The sequence below is a fragment of the Rosa chinensis genome, chromosome 1 (genome assembly GCF_002994745.2).
Source record: "Rosa chinensis cultivar Old Blush chromosome 1, RchiOBHm-V2, whole genome shotgun sequence".
Taxonomy (NCBI): Eukaryota; Viridiplantae; Streptophyta; class Magnoliopsida; order Rosales; family Rosaceae; genus Rosa; species Rosa chinensis.
This window is the reverse complement of record NC_037088.1, coordinates 20,086,285-20,101,782: the sequence shown is the minus strand read 5'-3', so window position 1 is coordinate 20,101,782 and position 15,498 is coordinate 20,086,285. Positions and strand designations below refer to the sequence as shown.

Sequence of the window (15,498 nt, the reverse complement as noted above, 5' to 3'; positions counted from 1 at the left end):
TATTTGCCTAGCTCTGTGATTGTCCACTTAAGGTGTTTACTGATTTTCGTAGCTCTGTTATTTTGCATGAAGTTTTTGACAATTTGTATGCTTTTCTCTCTAACTAGAATTGCGGCGATTGTGACAGGTTATTTCCTCACTCACTGCTTCTCTGCGTTTTTGATTTTGAGGCCAGAGTATTCTACAACAGTGTGCTGCTGAAACCCGTAATCCTGAACCCTAGCTTACCTCGCCAAATAAAAGGTTCTGATCTCTTTTATTGTGTCATTGTGTTTGAATTTGTTGTGCCATTATGTATCCTATTATGAAATATGTGAGAATGTTGCTGCTTAAACATTTAACTGTTTGTACTTTTTTGTTACTTGCAAGATGGGTAACTGCTGTTGTTTGATTGGATTGAAATGCAGGAAGTCAGGAACATGTTTAGAGCTGCAGCCATAAAAGCCGCATCTGCCTTGGCCATAAGGCAAACCAATGCCCTGACAATTGTCCGGCCAAAACCAGTAAGAACAATTTCAAGGCATTGTTTACATACAAAAAGAGAACGCATGTTACTGAACATACTAATGAGTCTTTTCTTTTGTTATGAATGCTAGATCGTACCTCTTCTTTCACTCATTTTCCATAAGAAAGAATTCCGAGCCACTAAGTTCATTGAAGAGCATGACACAGGAAAATCTCAGTGGTTTGCGATTGTCGACACACATAACCCTAAGAAAGTAAGAAAAACATCTTAATTTTTGTATCAACAGCTGCTCCTTGTTCTGCATCTATAGTGTACATGATGCTTAAATTTACGTGTAGATACTCTGTTCCATGCATGAACCACCACATAGCTTTGCAAGGAAATGGGTACGTATCTACTCCAAGCAACAGTGTACTTCATATGAATTGCTAAGCATAGAACCCGAAATGGCCAGTATAATTCATTAAGATCATTTACTTTTTCTCTTCTTCTTTTTTTCCACTGTTAATATGAAATACAATTGTTACAGAAAATGCCAATTGAAGTGTGATGCAGAACAACATGTTAGTTATAAGGATTAATTATGATAATTTTGTTTTTTTTTTTTCCCAAGGGAGGGGTCATCAACAAGTTCCGCACATGTATGGTTGGGTTCCATATGCTTACTGGGTCTCCAGATTTCACCAGTGATTTAATAGGTCCGGCTATAATGCACCGACTGCCATTTCTTATGCATGGAGTGCTGGGGGTGGATCAGGACTTGATCCTTTTTAAGGTATGTTTATTGTTATTCATAACTTTTATGGGGGTGAACCACGTCTGGAGGCTGCAGTCTATATTTTTGACAAGGAAACTGTGTTTTGGGTGCTAGTTGGGTTCCGAAAGGACTGAAAATTGTCAAAGTTTATGGTCTAAAAGTACCATAAACAAATTTCTCTACTTTCTCAACCTATAGATTAAAGTGACATAATCCATACAAAGATCTGATAAAGTTGAATCAGCCTTTGCAATAAAGACAATCTCAGTCCTGGGAAACTAACATGATATATGTACCCTAACTGCGATTTACTGTAACTTGAATACCAACTTTAATATATTGTCTGTTCCTTTACCTTGGTAATTGAATAGTGGGGTGTGGGGGTTGAAAGGTCAAATGAATTTACCTGCCATATAAAACATGAATCTAACCGTTGGAGGAAATTAGGTTACCAGACTATACATCTCATAAATATTTTGTTTTGAGTTTGAATTTGTGTGCAAATTGCCCTATTTTTATAGTATCGTATGCATTCTACATCAAAGAATTATCTAACTTAATTGTTTCGTTAGATGTGGATGCCATTTTATTTTATATATCCGTCTATCATCGTTTAGGCCGATGAACAAGCTGTTGGGATTATCGAGAAGATTGGGGACGATTACAGCATTAAATGCGGGTAAGTTTTAGAATACTTAAGAGTGTGTTTGGATAGAGTAATTTAAATTTCCACATAAATTCTAAAATCATGGGAATTACAATTTCATGAATTTAAATTCCATTAATTGAGAATTTCATTGTTTGGATTTCATAATGTAGAATTTTTAAAATGACAAGAATTATGAATTCTAGTGTTTGGATTAATTTTTGTCAATGGAATTTAAATCGAATCAAATAATAAACGATAAACTGATTGAAGAAATACCATAATCAATACTGCAATGAAAATGTAAAATCCAAATTTAAATTAAACCAACACATGTGCTAAAAATCCAAATTTACTTGCTAGGAAAATCCAAATTTATGTTCTAACAATACTAAATGAGCAAAAATAATTTTCTAAAAAAAAAAAAAAAGTACCAGCTCTTATCATGTTAACAAGAGATCCTATGCAGATCCATATGAAATAAATATCAACACCATATCTTTTTTCATTTCCACTGGGACTTCTTTCAACATGAGAAACTGTTTGTCGTTCTCTATAAACCAAGCGCATGCTTTTATTTGTTCTTCTCTAGAAAGATCTGTTATTGCCATGATTTCTGTCCATACATCTTTCGGGGCAAGACTTTTTGTAGTAGCGCGAATGAGTTCTTCAAAAGATGAAGCCATTCTATCCACAGAAGTACCCAAGACATCTTTAGTTGTAACTCTTCTCTTTGGAGGAGGTACACTAGAAGAGACTATTGCTTCATTTCTCTTTTTCTGAGAACTTGCTTGGTTCGGTGAAATGTTCTCAATGATGTGAATATCTTCTGATGCTTGGTCATCACCTTCCAAATCGACATGATTATCTTCATTAGCAGGAGGAGTCATAACCTCAGTGGCTTCGAAACCTGTTTCAGCACCCTCTCCAATGGCTCTATCTTTGCCACACAAATCAACTATATCATCCCAATTTGGGATTCTTTTAAACCGAAAGATTATAGCTTCATCATGAGACTGCAAACAAATAATTAAAGCTGCATACGAAAAATTTAGTAAAATAGACAAATGATATTATGAAAAAAAATTAATAAAAATTACATACCTTCACATATTCTTCCCATACACTGTTTTCATCAATGCTTATCATTTGTGTTGAGGAATCCCAGCTAAATCCACTTTGGCTTAAGATATCACTAACAATTCCGTAGAACTTTATCCATGATTTCACACGGTTTTTTATATTGTCAGCAGATATTTGAATATCAAACTGTGCAGATAAAATATCAGCAGCTGTATTATAAGCTACAGCTTTCCAACCATTATCTCCTTTATGGCCCAGACCTCGTTCCTCACGAAGTATATTAGCCAAAGCATGCTCCATATCTAAATTCCACTACAAATAGTTCTTGCCTTCAGCCTTTCCTTTGCTCTTTCCTTCATTCTTTCCATTTGGTTTTCGGTTTTTGACCTCGTTTCCTCCAAGTCTACTCATTTCTAAACACAATTAGACACCATGAATGAAAATGATTAGATTTGAGCATATCAACACAACAATCACATAAGATTTAATAGGAAACAAGATAAATCATACACACAATAAGAATGCAGAAATAAATTACAACCATACTAAAATTTAACTTTAAGAACAAAGTTTCATTACAAATAGTAAACTGCACTAGGAGAACAAAAAAAAAAGGTATAAATAATTCTTCTTATTGTTTATGTGGCATGTCGCGCTTGATAATCCTGGAACATCTTCAATGCAAATGTATCACGAAAATTTGTCCACTGCTCAGTTGCTTGAACTGATGTAATCCTATCATTTAAATTATTTGCATTACTCTCTGACGTTGGACGATTTAATATCTCCAAATCAACCGCTACTAAGAATCTTGAATCTTGATCTTCTAAAACAGGATCACTAGCTTGCTCAATTCGAATAAAATTGTGCAAAACACAACAAGCATTTATGATCCTAACTTGTGTTTTGATGCTGAAAAATGATGGAGTACGCATTATACTCCATCGCTTTTTTAACAACCCAAATGACCGTTCAATTACATTTCTTGCAATTGAATGACGAAGATTATACAATTCTTTGTAATTTTCAGGTCGATTCCCAGTCCATTCATTTAAGTGGTATCTAGTTCCTCGATATGGTGCTAAAAAACCAGGCCCGTTAGTGTATCCCGCATCCACCAAAAAGTATTTATCTGTAATAAGAAATGTATGAGAGGAATTAGAAGCTTACTAAACGTCTAAACCTAAGTTTTATTTAATCTAGAATTAGTATAGAAAATTACCCCGTTGAACATGAAGCCGATTATTTCTACGTAGAGCATCTCGTAAAACACGAGCATCAGAAGCAGAACCCTCCCATCCAGGCAATACATATATAAATTTTAAATCAGGGGCACAAACCCCTAGGACGTTAGTAGAAATATCACCCTTTCTATTTCGATATCTTGGTCTTTCCTCAGCTGACACAGTCACTGGAATGTGAGTTCCATCAAGTGCTCCTAGACAATTCTAAAAGGAAAATATAAAAAGTGGTTATTGATTAAGATATAAAAAGGTGGAAATTGGTTTTCAAAAGGTAGGGAATTACCTCAAACCACTTCCACTTCTCTCTTTCTGCACTACCAATGATAGATGACTGTAATTTCAAGTATTCCTTGCTTATTCTCATCATTGCATATAACACATTATGGAATTGCCGACTAACTGTTTCCTTAGAACGATAATATATAAAACCAATTTTTCTGTACTTCACGTTGTTTCCAAGTATGTCCAGAAACATAGCTACTGATTCTTCAATAGGAACATTTCTTGTACGAACCAGCCCACCTATTCCATGTAAAATCTCACATAACTTCCTAAATGCGCTCTTGCTGACTCGTAGTTGTTCAATACAATCTACCTCTCTTCCATCGTACAAACGATTTAAGTAAGACCGTCTTTCTTGATCCCAATCACGTGAAGGCTCTTTAACAAGAAATGTCTTATGATACCACTCTAACTATCACTACGACTGTTTTCATCCTGAAGGTGTGCACTTTAAGTCACGAGAGGTTGATGACAACTTAGGAAGAAGGATTTTCAAATCTATTGGATAGTTGAATTTGACAGAAAATAATTGGTATACACTTCATTATTGCTTTATCATATACATACATAAATAATTCATTAGTCATATACAAGGGTTAGGGCCAATTGGCTTCTGTTTGAAATTCATTAGTTAGAAAATAATTAGCATAGAGGTAATTAAGCCAGCCACTAGTAATTTCAGTTTTTACTGTTCATAAATGAATGACAAGAAGCCATTGCATCAGCACGTACTCACAGCTATATGTCTTGTTAACTGGATGACTTTTTCTTCAAGTGTGTGTGTGTTAGCCTGTTAGTTACTAATAGTTGCTACCATTTTTTTCTTTTCATTTTGAGTCTAATCTTCGTCTGTATCTGTGACCTTGGATATTTATTATCCTCTTTGATTCTCTCTTTCTAAAATTCCCCGCCCCACCAAACAATAACAACAACCGAGACTCCATTGCAATGCATTTAGTATTCTCTCGTCTATCCATGACTATAAATATAAGACCCACCTCCCACGTACTAACTGAGTTATTTTGTTTTTGTTTTATGCATGTATGTTAAGTTGGTATTGTCAGAAAGAACTGAGTAGGCAGTCGTTTGGTTTCTTGGTCTTGTGTAATTAATAATCCATCTCTTTTATTGCAACTGCTTTTATTAGTGTATGTCTCTTCTGGTCCATAGCTTTCACTGCTTCCTTTGTTATTATTAAAGTGAAAAGTAGTGAGTATAGTACTGCTACTACTTATTGCCTTTATGTAGTGGTGGCTGGTGGGTGAAGGTTTTATTGTTTTTTTTGGGGAAAGGAGGCAAAGCATGGAGTCTGGATTTTCTTCTTCTTCAATGGGTTTCATGGAAAATGTGGAGCAACCTCATGTTTTGGCTGTGGATGACAGTGATATTGATCGGAAGCTTATCGAAAAGCTGCTCAAGAATTTCTCTTGCAAAGGTAACATACATAGCTCTCCTTCTGCAGAAGCCGAACACTCTGTTTTCATTATGTTTGGTTTCTGTTAATCTCATGCTATAAACAGTGAATGCCTCTGTTTTCAATCTGTTTTCTTTGTGTATAGTCTCTAGTCTTACTTTATGAGAAGCTATATAATGCTCTTGATGATTTGTATAATGCTCTTGATGATTTGTGTGATGCAGATATAGATGAAGAACAAGGCACACGAAAGACTATAGAAAGCAAAAGAAAAGAATCAGACAGACAGAGCAAAAAGACTAACCTTTTCAGCGGTAGTAGAGAGGGTCCCCAGAAGAAAACTCAACGACAAGAATGATTGCAAAACCTAGCCATAATCAGAGTCCCATTGAAAAATTAAATTTCAATACATAAAACTATTTACATAAGAAGATATAGATTGGAACCCACCTTTTTAGCAGCAGAAGAAAACTCAGATATGAGAACGATCGCAAATTTTGGAGTCCAGGTCTTGCAAGTTTTGTGGCTTTATATAGAGTTGTTTTGGATCAAAACCTAGCGCGACATGTTTTGATTTTGGCGCTTTGGAATATGAGATTTCCCGCTGTGATGGAATTGAAGAATGACACCTACCTTGAGAGGAATTCAAGTCAGGAATCTGCGCCCTCAAATTCCACGATTTTTTTCCCGTGGAAATTGCTAATTTCATGGGATAAGTATCCAAACGCTGGAAACAGTCCTAAGAAATTGGGAAATCCTTATTTTTGTTTAAATTCCCTCACTTTTTCCCCCATCCAAACACACTGTAAATGTTTTGAGTTTGAAAGAGCAATTTCTTCAATTTGATTTGAAGATTTTATTTGTAGAAATGAGTTGTTGTATGTGAGTTCATCAAGCTCAGACTTCATCATATATGATGATGCCAAGAGGATCTCAGCCTTAATTACCCAATTCACAGGCACGAACAAGACTCAGAAGGTAATTTTTTGTTGAGTGGCTACTACTATCAATTTTCCTCTCTCAAAACTTATTTTGTGTGCAAGTAATCAATGCTGCTTGTTTCATGTTATATAGTTGACCTTGACGCAATTGCTTCTTCACATTTTGAAAGCTTGAAAATATGGAATTTTACTGTCTTTTTGAACTGATATCCATTTGTCTTAATTTTGAAAACGTGGTGGACTTTTTATTTGAAATCTAACCGACTTGCACTAAATTATTAAGGACGGATGGTTCAGTTGTTCTGATATAGTGAATACAGAGATTGAGGTTGTGTTATATGTTGCAGGTTTATCCCCCCTCTGTTCTCAAGTTTGGCAACTTGCAATTTCCTGAGATGCCCTGACACGTCTAACTTTAGATTGTAATTAAAATAAAAACCTATTAGATAGTTTTAAAAAAGAGAGCTAATGATAAAAGAGACCATTATTATATTTCAGAATACATAAATGTTCAAGTGATAATTTAAGTCACTTCTTTACGGCCTATCACTGGAGTTGAACTAAATTACAAAAACTGCCACGGCAGCCCTCTCTCCCTCCCGTTACCCAAGCCCGTCTGAACCCTCATCCATTCGGACTCGGACCATTAACAGTTTCTCTCTCTCTGATTAAAGCCAGCCATGTCCGTCGGAATCATCACGCTGGAAATGTTGTCCGCGCTCGCGTTTTTTCTCTATTGCCACCGAGTCAAGCACCAATCGGAGACGCAAAAACTCGTCAATGGCGGAGGGAGCAGCTCGTAGTGGTTCGCCGACAATTCCAGAGCGGCGCCTTCGACCTTCCTCTATATCGGCACCTTAGAGCAGAGCCACAACTCCACGAGTAGCAATGCCATGAGCCGAGTACTGAAAGCTCAACAGATCGGATTCGGGTCCTGAGTTGCAGCCACTTTTGACAATTGCGAAGCCGCCGCCGCCGCCTCGGAACCTCGATTGGCCGCCGATGACGTCTTGATTTCCTCCTATCCACCGCCATGAGTTTCATCTTCGGCAAGCGAAAAACACCTGCAGGTTTGTAAACTTGATCGAATTTCTGGTTTCTTTAACTCGATTATCATACGAATTACTTTTCCTGTAGTTTCAATTAGTTGAAAATTTTCATAGCAATTTGCAATTTTTTTTTCTTCATTCGCTGTTTTTGGCAAGATTGATCGAAGGAATATTTTCTTGTTGCTTGGCATGACTGGGAAAGCTGCTCATTCATCAGTCTAATTTCTATTTTGTAGTTATAGAATCACCAAAGCTTGAATGAAGTCTTTAGTCTTGTCAAAATGTGATGAGGCCCTATAACTCGCTGCTTAGCACCTCAGGCATCATGCGTGTAAAATAACTCTTGGTCCATTACAGACTTGTTAGAGCCATGATTGATTTCTCCCTTATTGATTCTGAGACCGAGATTGGAGCCTCTCAAGTTAAATTGATTTGTTATCTTCTTCTTTGATTAAGTTTTTGGGTAACTTGATATGTCTTGCTTTCTGTGATTGCTGATATTTGGTATAATAATCTCACTTAGTAAGAATTATGGTCTTTGTTTTAAGTTTGTGAATAATTGCAACAATCTGGTGCTGCATGTTCGTGTTTTTTTTTTTTTTTTTTTGGTACTTGTTATAGCTTTGCAGTTTCTTTTGTCAAGTTTATGTAGAATGTAGCAGAAAATTTTAGGATTTGTGGGTTTTGTAGTTTTTGAGTGCCAGTGATGACCAGACTATTCATATATGGAACACTAGCAGTCACTCACTTGTATTTCAGTTTTGACAGGCCGTAATCATTGTGTTGTATGTGCCTCATTCCATCCTAAATGACCCTGCTTTACTGATGTTGGTAGCTAGGTGTCATTCATTTCCCTTAGTTTGGGTTCTTTGTTCTTCACATGCAATACAATTGGTTTTGTCATGACTTTCTTATGTAGTTTCTCATTTTATTTATGAGTTAGATATCATGAACAGCTGCTTAGTATTTCTAGTTATACTAAGTATGCTCATTAATTTTTGTATGGATGAGCTTAGAGGTGGCACTCACTCTCGCTCGTGTTTTTAGCCATTACCTCAATTTGATGGGCATTGCTGAAGTTCATCACAGGTCACTCAACGACTTCATCTCTCTGTATTATTACTTTTTTTTAATACTAAATTTTTTTATTTTTGGAAAAAAAAAAGGGGTTAAATTTCAGATATGTGATCATGTGTGTGTTTATACTTGTTTGGAAATGAAATATGAAGCACCAGAGCTTCAGGAAATAGTAGTGTCTATCAAGGATTGACTTCTAACTTTGGTTCTACGGTTAAAATTGTGACATTCTTAGCTTCTGAAAAGATACCATGAAAAAACAAAAATTGGTTGATATTCTTTCAGCTGTGAATTTTATAAGCATTTTGGTGAATTTAGAGAAAGTTGTTGATTTGTGCAGGGTTCATAGACAAAAGAATGTGGCATCCCTATCATAATCTTGTGATGATATTTTTAATCAGCTTCTGCAGCATGGTGTTTCCCCGGACCAGCTTTACGATACCGTTTGCAAGCAGGTTGGTTCTTTTCCTTCTATCCTTTGTCTTGATTTGTATGCCTAGACAGAAAATAGTGGGGAAAATATATCACTCATGTTGTTTAGGTTTCTGTAAAAGATAAAACTCAACCAATTAAATGATCTTGTTTTAATGAGCTCAAGTTGTTGCTTCATTGACATTGCCTCGTTTTATCAGCACACTGTTGAACTTAAGATGTGTGTGTGCTGCTGCTGAGTCATTTAGATGTCTTGTTCTCAACCTTCAGTTCTTCTTGCTGCAGGAGGTTGAGATTTCTCTTACTGCACATCCTACACAAATTAATCGCGGAACCTTATAATACAAACATATCAGACTTTCTGTGAGTGGCTAGTGACTTTGCTCAATTTTTAGGATGTTGAACATTATGATTAAAAGACATGTTGAAAATTTGTTTAGACTAATAATATCAAGTTACTTGCAGCATCTTTTATATTTAAGATACCGAACTGATTTTACTAGTGAAGACATAGATATGGTGATTGAAGATCTGGTATTGTTTTTCCAACCTTATTCTCTTCTTCCTAAACCACTTTGCTGGGGCCAGGGGGATTGCATCTTAATTTCATTGATATAGCGGATATTCTCTAATTTTCCTTGTGTTTTATATTTTAGTCTTGCTTTTATAGGTGCGAGAGATAACTTCTGTATGGCAAACAGATGAGCCTAGGCACCATAAACCCACACCAGTTGATGAAGCCAGGGCAGGTAAACCACTTCAAGATTAGATTCATTGATATTCACATGCTTTGGCTCTTTGAAATCGTGTGTATCACTTGCAGACAAAATAAAATTGTATATATTGTTTACCATAGGTTTGAACATTGTGGAGCAGTCCCTTTGGAAAGCTGTACCTCATTATTTACATTGTGTCAGCAATGCTTTAAAGAAGGTTTGTCTTCAAATTCGTTTCTGGTATTGATCTGTTTCCAGTTCTTTATATGCAGATACTACCTTCTGTCTTTCTATACTTCTTGTCATAATGTTTTCTTAATTTATTTATCAGCACACTGGGAAACCGGAAAATCACTTCGGTTGAAATGCACACCAATCAGGTTTGGGTCTTGGATGCGGGGTGATCAAGATGGAAATCTCAATGTGACAGCAAATGTACTCGTGGGTCTTATTGATATTTCATTCATAAATCTTCTCCTAGTGGTATTATTTACTCTCTTAAATCTAGGAGAAGCCTTTCATGTCAACAAAAGGCCTGAAGCATGAACTAACCATAACTTTGGGATATATTAGATCTGTGTTATACATAACTTAATTTACTGTATTGGTAATCGTGTTGGCAATTCATGGGGGCGGTAAATCATGTTTTGAGGGGAATAAAGCAAGCCCTCGTACTTAGAATCAATTACTTAACTGTACGGAGACATTGATGGATAAGCATGACTTAGTTGTGTAAAGTTTTAGACCATCAGTTTAACCTTCATTTCTGCTATCCCTTCCCTGTTCTTTTCTTTGGGGTATGAGAGAGGAGGTTTCAGTTTTAAGGATTCCAGTTTACTGCCAGATTTCATGATTAGATTGCAAACTTAAAATTATTGTTTATGTAGAATTTATAATGCTGTCAGACTGTCTAGCTCTTCTACACAATTATATCGACTTGCCTCTTTCTATTGCTTCAGGTCACAAAAGATGTCTCGCTTTTATCTAGGTGGATGACTATTGATCTCTATATTAGAGAAGTGGATAGCCTGAAATTTGAACTATCCATGAATTGGTGCAGCGATAGCTTGTCAAAACTGGCACAAGAGATTCTAGAGCACGGTATGACATATTGCAGTTATTTTCAGTGGTCATTAATTTTGGCTGCTTGGTATCATGTGGAGACTACCAAAGCATAGCTGCCATTGTTTTTCTTTGACAATTTCCTTAACAGGTTACTCCTATGTTTCTGATTTTTTTTTTTATTGCTTGAACTTTAGTTTGAGGGGCTGGGATTATGTTGTTCTGAGACTCGGATCTTATTAATAGAACAATTTAAATCTCTAGATCACTTCTGTGTATGCAGAATAAAACGTTGAAAGACAGATGAACACTCTTACTTTATGTTCTGCCAGGCAGGATAGACCAGATGGTTAATTAGAGAAAGTAATTGAGTGAAAAAACTGGAGTCATAGTTTACAAAATTCTTTGTGTTTTATGGACCTATGGGAATTTGACTTCTCTTACCCCAACTCTTCTATGCGTAAGTACACACTGTTCATCCCTCCTGGTTTCTTAAGGTTTCAATTTATTTTTAATAGATGATGAATATACTCGTGAATCAATTTATAATGGTAACATAATTGAAATTCTCTCTTCAGAATCTGCATCTGAGGATCACCAGAGTTGGGATCATCAGTGTTATAATAGGAATCAGGTAAAGTAACAACCTGCAGCACTTCCAACACAACTTCCAGCTAGAGCTGATCAACCCTCTTGCACTGGTGAACATCCGATTATCCTCTTAAAACTACTTTTTTAAGAAAAAAATTATAGAAAAATTGAGGATCTCAGAAGTTGTGTTATTTTATATTATTTTCATATGCTGCGCGCCATCCCTTATTGCATAAATGAGAACTTGCTCAAGTATGTTACAAAGAGAACTGACATCAGCTCCAAAAAAGGCAGTGTGTATCACATGAGCCCTTGTAGTTATTTCCTTTTCAAATATGGAGGGAATCAATTTTCATAAATAAAATCTTAATTTAGCTGTACAATAGTGAGCTAGAGCTTTCTTTCCTCCTAGAATCTCTATTAGCAGTTACTTTTTTTCTCTCTTTGATTGTTTGCCTTCCTGAAGTGTTTATTTACCAGCACCTAATGTATTCTATGACCAATGGTACTCATGGTTTCTCAGTTCTTTTAAATTTGCCTCTTCTTGCAGAATGCAATGTTGGTCATCTTCACTATCCCAGAATTGAAATGTTGGTCATTTTAACTGAAGATTGCATTCGGGCAGGAATCTGGTATCCATGCTGAATTCTGAAACTCTTACTGCAATTACCAAATATTTGGATATGGGCACATGCAGTGAGTGGGATGAAGAAAAGAAACTGGAATTTCTAACAAGAGAGCTCAAAGGAAAAAGACTGCTAGTCCCACCTAGCATGGAGGTAAAGTAGTAGTGTTAGGACTTAGGATTGCTATGCTCCAAAGTTCAGAATAAGTTACTTCTACCCGAATTTTTCAAAAAAAAAAAATTACAACAATTAAATGAATTTATGGTAGTCATTATTTACCTACAGGGAATGAACTTTAAATAAGCACAAGTTGATCTAGCATGATGGAGTTGTTTACTATTCCCAAAAGTTTAAGCTGTTAGGATTAAGGTCAACAATTTGTTTTATACTCTCAAACTCACTTCATAGCATGCGTTCAACTTAATTGGGAGTTTTTGCAATTGCAAGAATTCCAACTCTTCTTTTCTGAAGAGAAAGTCTTGGTTTACCACTATGGGCCAAAATCTTAAACTATGAAGGTGTGTTCAACAACTGTTTATACCTAGCAATTTCAAAGAGGAATGTAGATTTGAAAATAGAATTTGTAAAGTACTTGGTCTAAAAATTTGGAAATATAGTTCTGCCGAACCCAAATCCATTTTTCATAGATGGATGGGTAAATTTTGGAATTTACTCCTAAAATGGATATTAGGTCAGTTTTATGGTGTTATTTTCAAGAATAAAAAAGCCAAGTTTTCTGCTCAACGATCTAAATGTATAGTGCTTGTAAAATCTTTCAGGGTACTCTACGATCAACTGAGCAAGGAGAAATGGTACAGTCAAAATTTGGGCAGTCGATCACAGATTGCACTCAGACAGCTGGAGGTGTATTGCTTGCAACGTTGCATCCACCACACCCTCCTCAAGAACAAAAGTGTAGTCTCATGGAGGAGATCTCAAAGATCAGTTGTCAGAATTACTGGAGCGTAGTCTACAAAAATCCAGAATTCCTTACTTAATTCCAGGAGGCTACACCCTAGGCTTAGCTCGGCTTCCTCAACATAGGAAGCCCGCCCTCAAGAAGAAAGAGCTCTACTGGAATTGGACATCTTCGGGCAATTCCATGGGTGTTTGCATGGACTCGAACTAGATTTGTTCTTCCAGCTTGGGTTGGAGTTGAACCAGCTTTAAGATGGGGTTTGTGAGAAGGGTTTTATTTCAAACCTTCTGTTAGAATCATTAGTATTCATCTCTTTAGTTGATGCCCTACTGACCAAGAATGTTGATGGGAATTCACATTTTTGACTGCTACTATCATCTGTGGAGCGTTATTGTTTGCTGTTGTATCAGATGAATTCAATTCATCGTGCCCTACCGAAGAGATTTCTGCTTAAGTTTTCATTTGGTAGAAGCAAAACTAGTATATCTGGAATGACATTAGCAGAGTCTAATTATGCTCCACCCTTGTACAAGTTTGTAATTACTTAGGTCATTGCATATTTTTGACGAGTACTGCTACTGGCCATTTGTTTTGTTGGATAGTTTTGGTGTTTAGCAGTTAATTCCAGGAGGCTACACCCTAGGCTTAGCTCGGCTTCCTCAACATAGGAAGCCCGCCCTCAAGAAGAAAGAGCTCTACTGGAATTGGACATCTTCGGGCAATTCCATGGGTGTTTGCATGGACTCGAACTAGATTTGTTCTTCCAGCTTGGGTTGGAGTTGAACCAGCTTTAAGATGGGGTTTGTGAGAAGGGTTTTATTTCAAACCTTCTGTTAGAATCATTAGTATTCATCTCTTTAGTTGATGCCCTACTGACCAAGAATGTTGATGGGAATTCACATTTTTGACTGCTACTATCATCTGTGGAGCGTTATTGTTTGCTGTTGTATCAGATGAATTCAATTCATCGTGCCCTACCGAAGAGATTTCTGCTTAAGTTTTCATTTGGTAGAAGCAAAACTAGTATATCTGGAATGACATTAGCAGAGTCTAATTATGCTCCACCCTTGTACAAGTTTGTAATTACTTAGGTCATTGCATATTTTTGACGAGTACTGCTACTGGCCATTTGTTTTGTTGGATAGTTTTGGTGTTTAGCAGTAGATGGTAGTTTGGATGCTTAACAGGAGCTGCTATGCCATCTGTTCTGTTTCATTTTTATGCTTTCATCTTAAAATTGAGTCAAGTATATTCGTCTTTTACACATTTCCTGCAATGCGATAACGCTATTATTTCATTGTATCTGCACAGCCATACCAAACAGAGTCATAGTGGCATAGTCATTCATTGTTTTGCGATACATCATGTGTAGGGCTTGTTTGTGAGTTTCTAACTGTATTTGTTCATTTCAAGGTCTCTAATACATCATGTAACCTGCGGACTAACTACTTCGTATGTATTATGATTTATCTGTCATGAATGATTCATTCTACCGTGCGCTAGTTTTTCAATCTTCATACTGCTTGCACTGGTAAGTGTTTTCTTGGTTTGAAAAGAAATTCAAAATTCTAGTTCTGCAATTGAAATTTAATGCTCATATCCAAATGTTGAAGCTTAAACTGCCAGGGTAGGGGCAGAACCAAGTTTCATCAACTAGTCATTCATATAGTTAATGTGGTTATGTGGGGCAAGACAGTGGTGAGCTTTTGTGTGCGTGCATGGTGGAATTGGCAGACCACAAGGCCATGGAGTATTTCATGGGGAAGATGGAGCTCAAGGAGGTGATGAGATTGAGCAGTGTAATTGAATGGTTGGGTGAAGCTGAATTTCAAATGAATAAAGACATGATATACTTAGAAAGTTTCCATAGCATTCAAAATTAGTAAAAATCATAAAATCCCACGAACAAAGTCTACAAAATCTTGATCAGAGCAGAGTCTTCTAGTTAGCCGTCCCGGTCAGGCATTCAATTTTAGGTACATATCATAAAATCCCAAGAACAAAGTAGACTGGTAGCATCTTATTGGATAATCAAAGCCGAGTCGTACCCTAAACAAAGCACACCAATATCAGCTCTCACACTTTTTCGATCTATCATCTCTCACACCCTTTTTCGATCTATCAGCTGTCACACTCTCGTCGGTATGTGTTATATAAACTAATGTGAAAATTTCTAGAAGTTTACCCCTCCTG

The 15,498-nt window shown here is 36.4% G+C and overlaps 2 protein-coding genes and 1 pseudogene across 2 annotated transcripts; 1 reads left to right on the top strand and 2 right to left on the bottom strand.

Annotated features, from left to right (window-relative positions):
* Positions 1-2,238: 2,238 nt before the first annotated feature.
* Positions 2,239-6,482, bottom strand: LOC112182994. The gene is made up of 4 exons (XM_040516942.1): positions 6,343-6,482; positions 6,197-6,259; positions 2,974-3,365; positions 2,239-2,885 (listed from the first exon to the last, which is right to left on the bottom strand). The coding sequence occupies exons 3-4, from the start codon at positions 3,250-3,252 to the stop codon at positions 2,331-2,333; spliced, it is 834 nt and encodes a 277-aa protein (XP_040372876.1). The 5' UTR covers positions 3,253-3,365; positions 6,197-6,259; positions 6,343-6,482; the 3' UTR covers positions 2,239-2,330.
* On the bottom strand, positions 3,591-4,560 carry LOC121048991 (protein ALP1-like). Its single transcript, XM_040505373.1, has 3 exons — positions 4,480-4,560; positions 4,175-4,400; positions 3,591-4,084 (listed from the first exon to the last, which is right to left on the bottom strand). Exons 1-3 carry the CDS (start codon positions 4,558-4,560, stop codon positions 3,591-3,593), a joined length of 801 nt encoding a protein of 266 aa, XP_040361307.1.
* Positions 6,483-6,659: 177 nt separating the features above from the next.
* LOC112199011 lies at positions 6,660-14,447 on the top strand (annotated as a pseudogene).
* Positions 14,448-15,498: the final 1,051 nt, after the last annotated feature.

Coding starts and splice junctions, on each gene's coding strand:
- LOC112182994 (XM_040516942.1), bottom strand. CDS start 3,252: ATGGAGCATGCTTTGGCTAATATACTTCGTGAGGAACGAGGTCTGGGC. Junction 2,886..2,973: donor TATGGGAAGAATATGTGAAG/GTATGTAATTTT, acceptor ATTTGTTTGCAG/TCTCATGATGAAGCTATAAT.
- LOC121048991 (XM_040505373.1), bottom strand. CDS start 4,560: ATGAGAATAAGCAAGGAATACTTGAAATTACAGTCATCTATCATTGGT. Junction 4,401..4,479: donor AGAAGTGGAAGTGGTTTGAG/GTAATTCCCTAC, acceptor TTTTCCTTTTAG/AATTGTCTAGGAGCACTTGA. Junction 4,085..4,174: donor TCGGCTTCATGTTCAACGGG/GTAATTTTCTAT, acceptor TTCTTATTACAG/ATAAATACTTTTTGGTGGAT.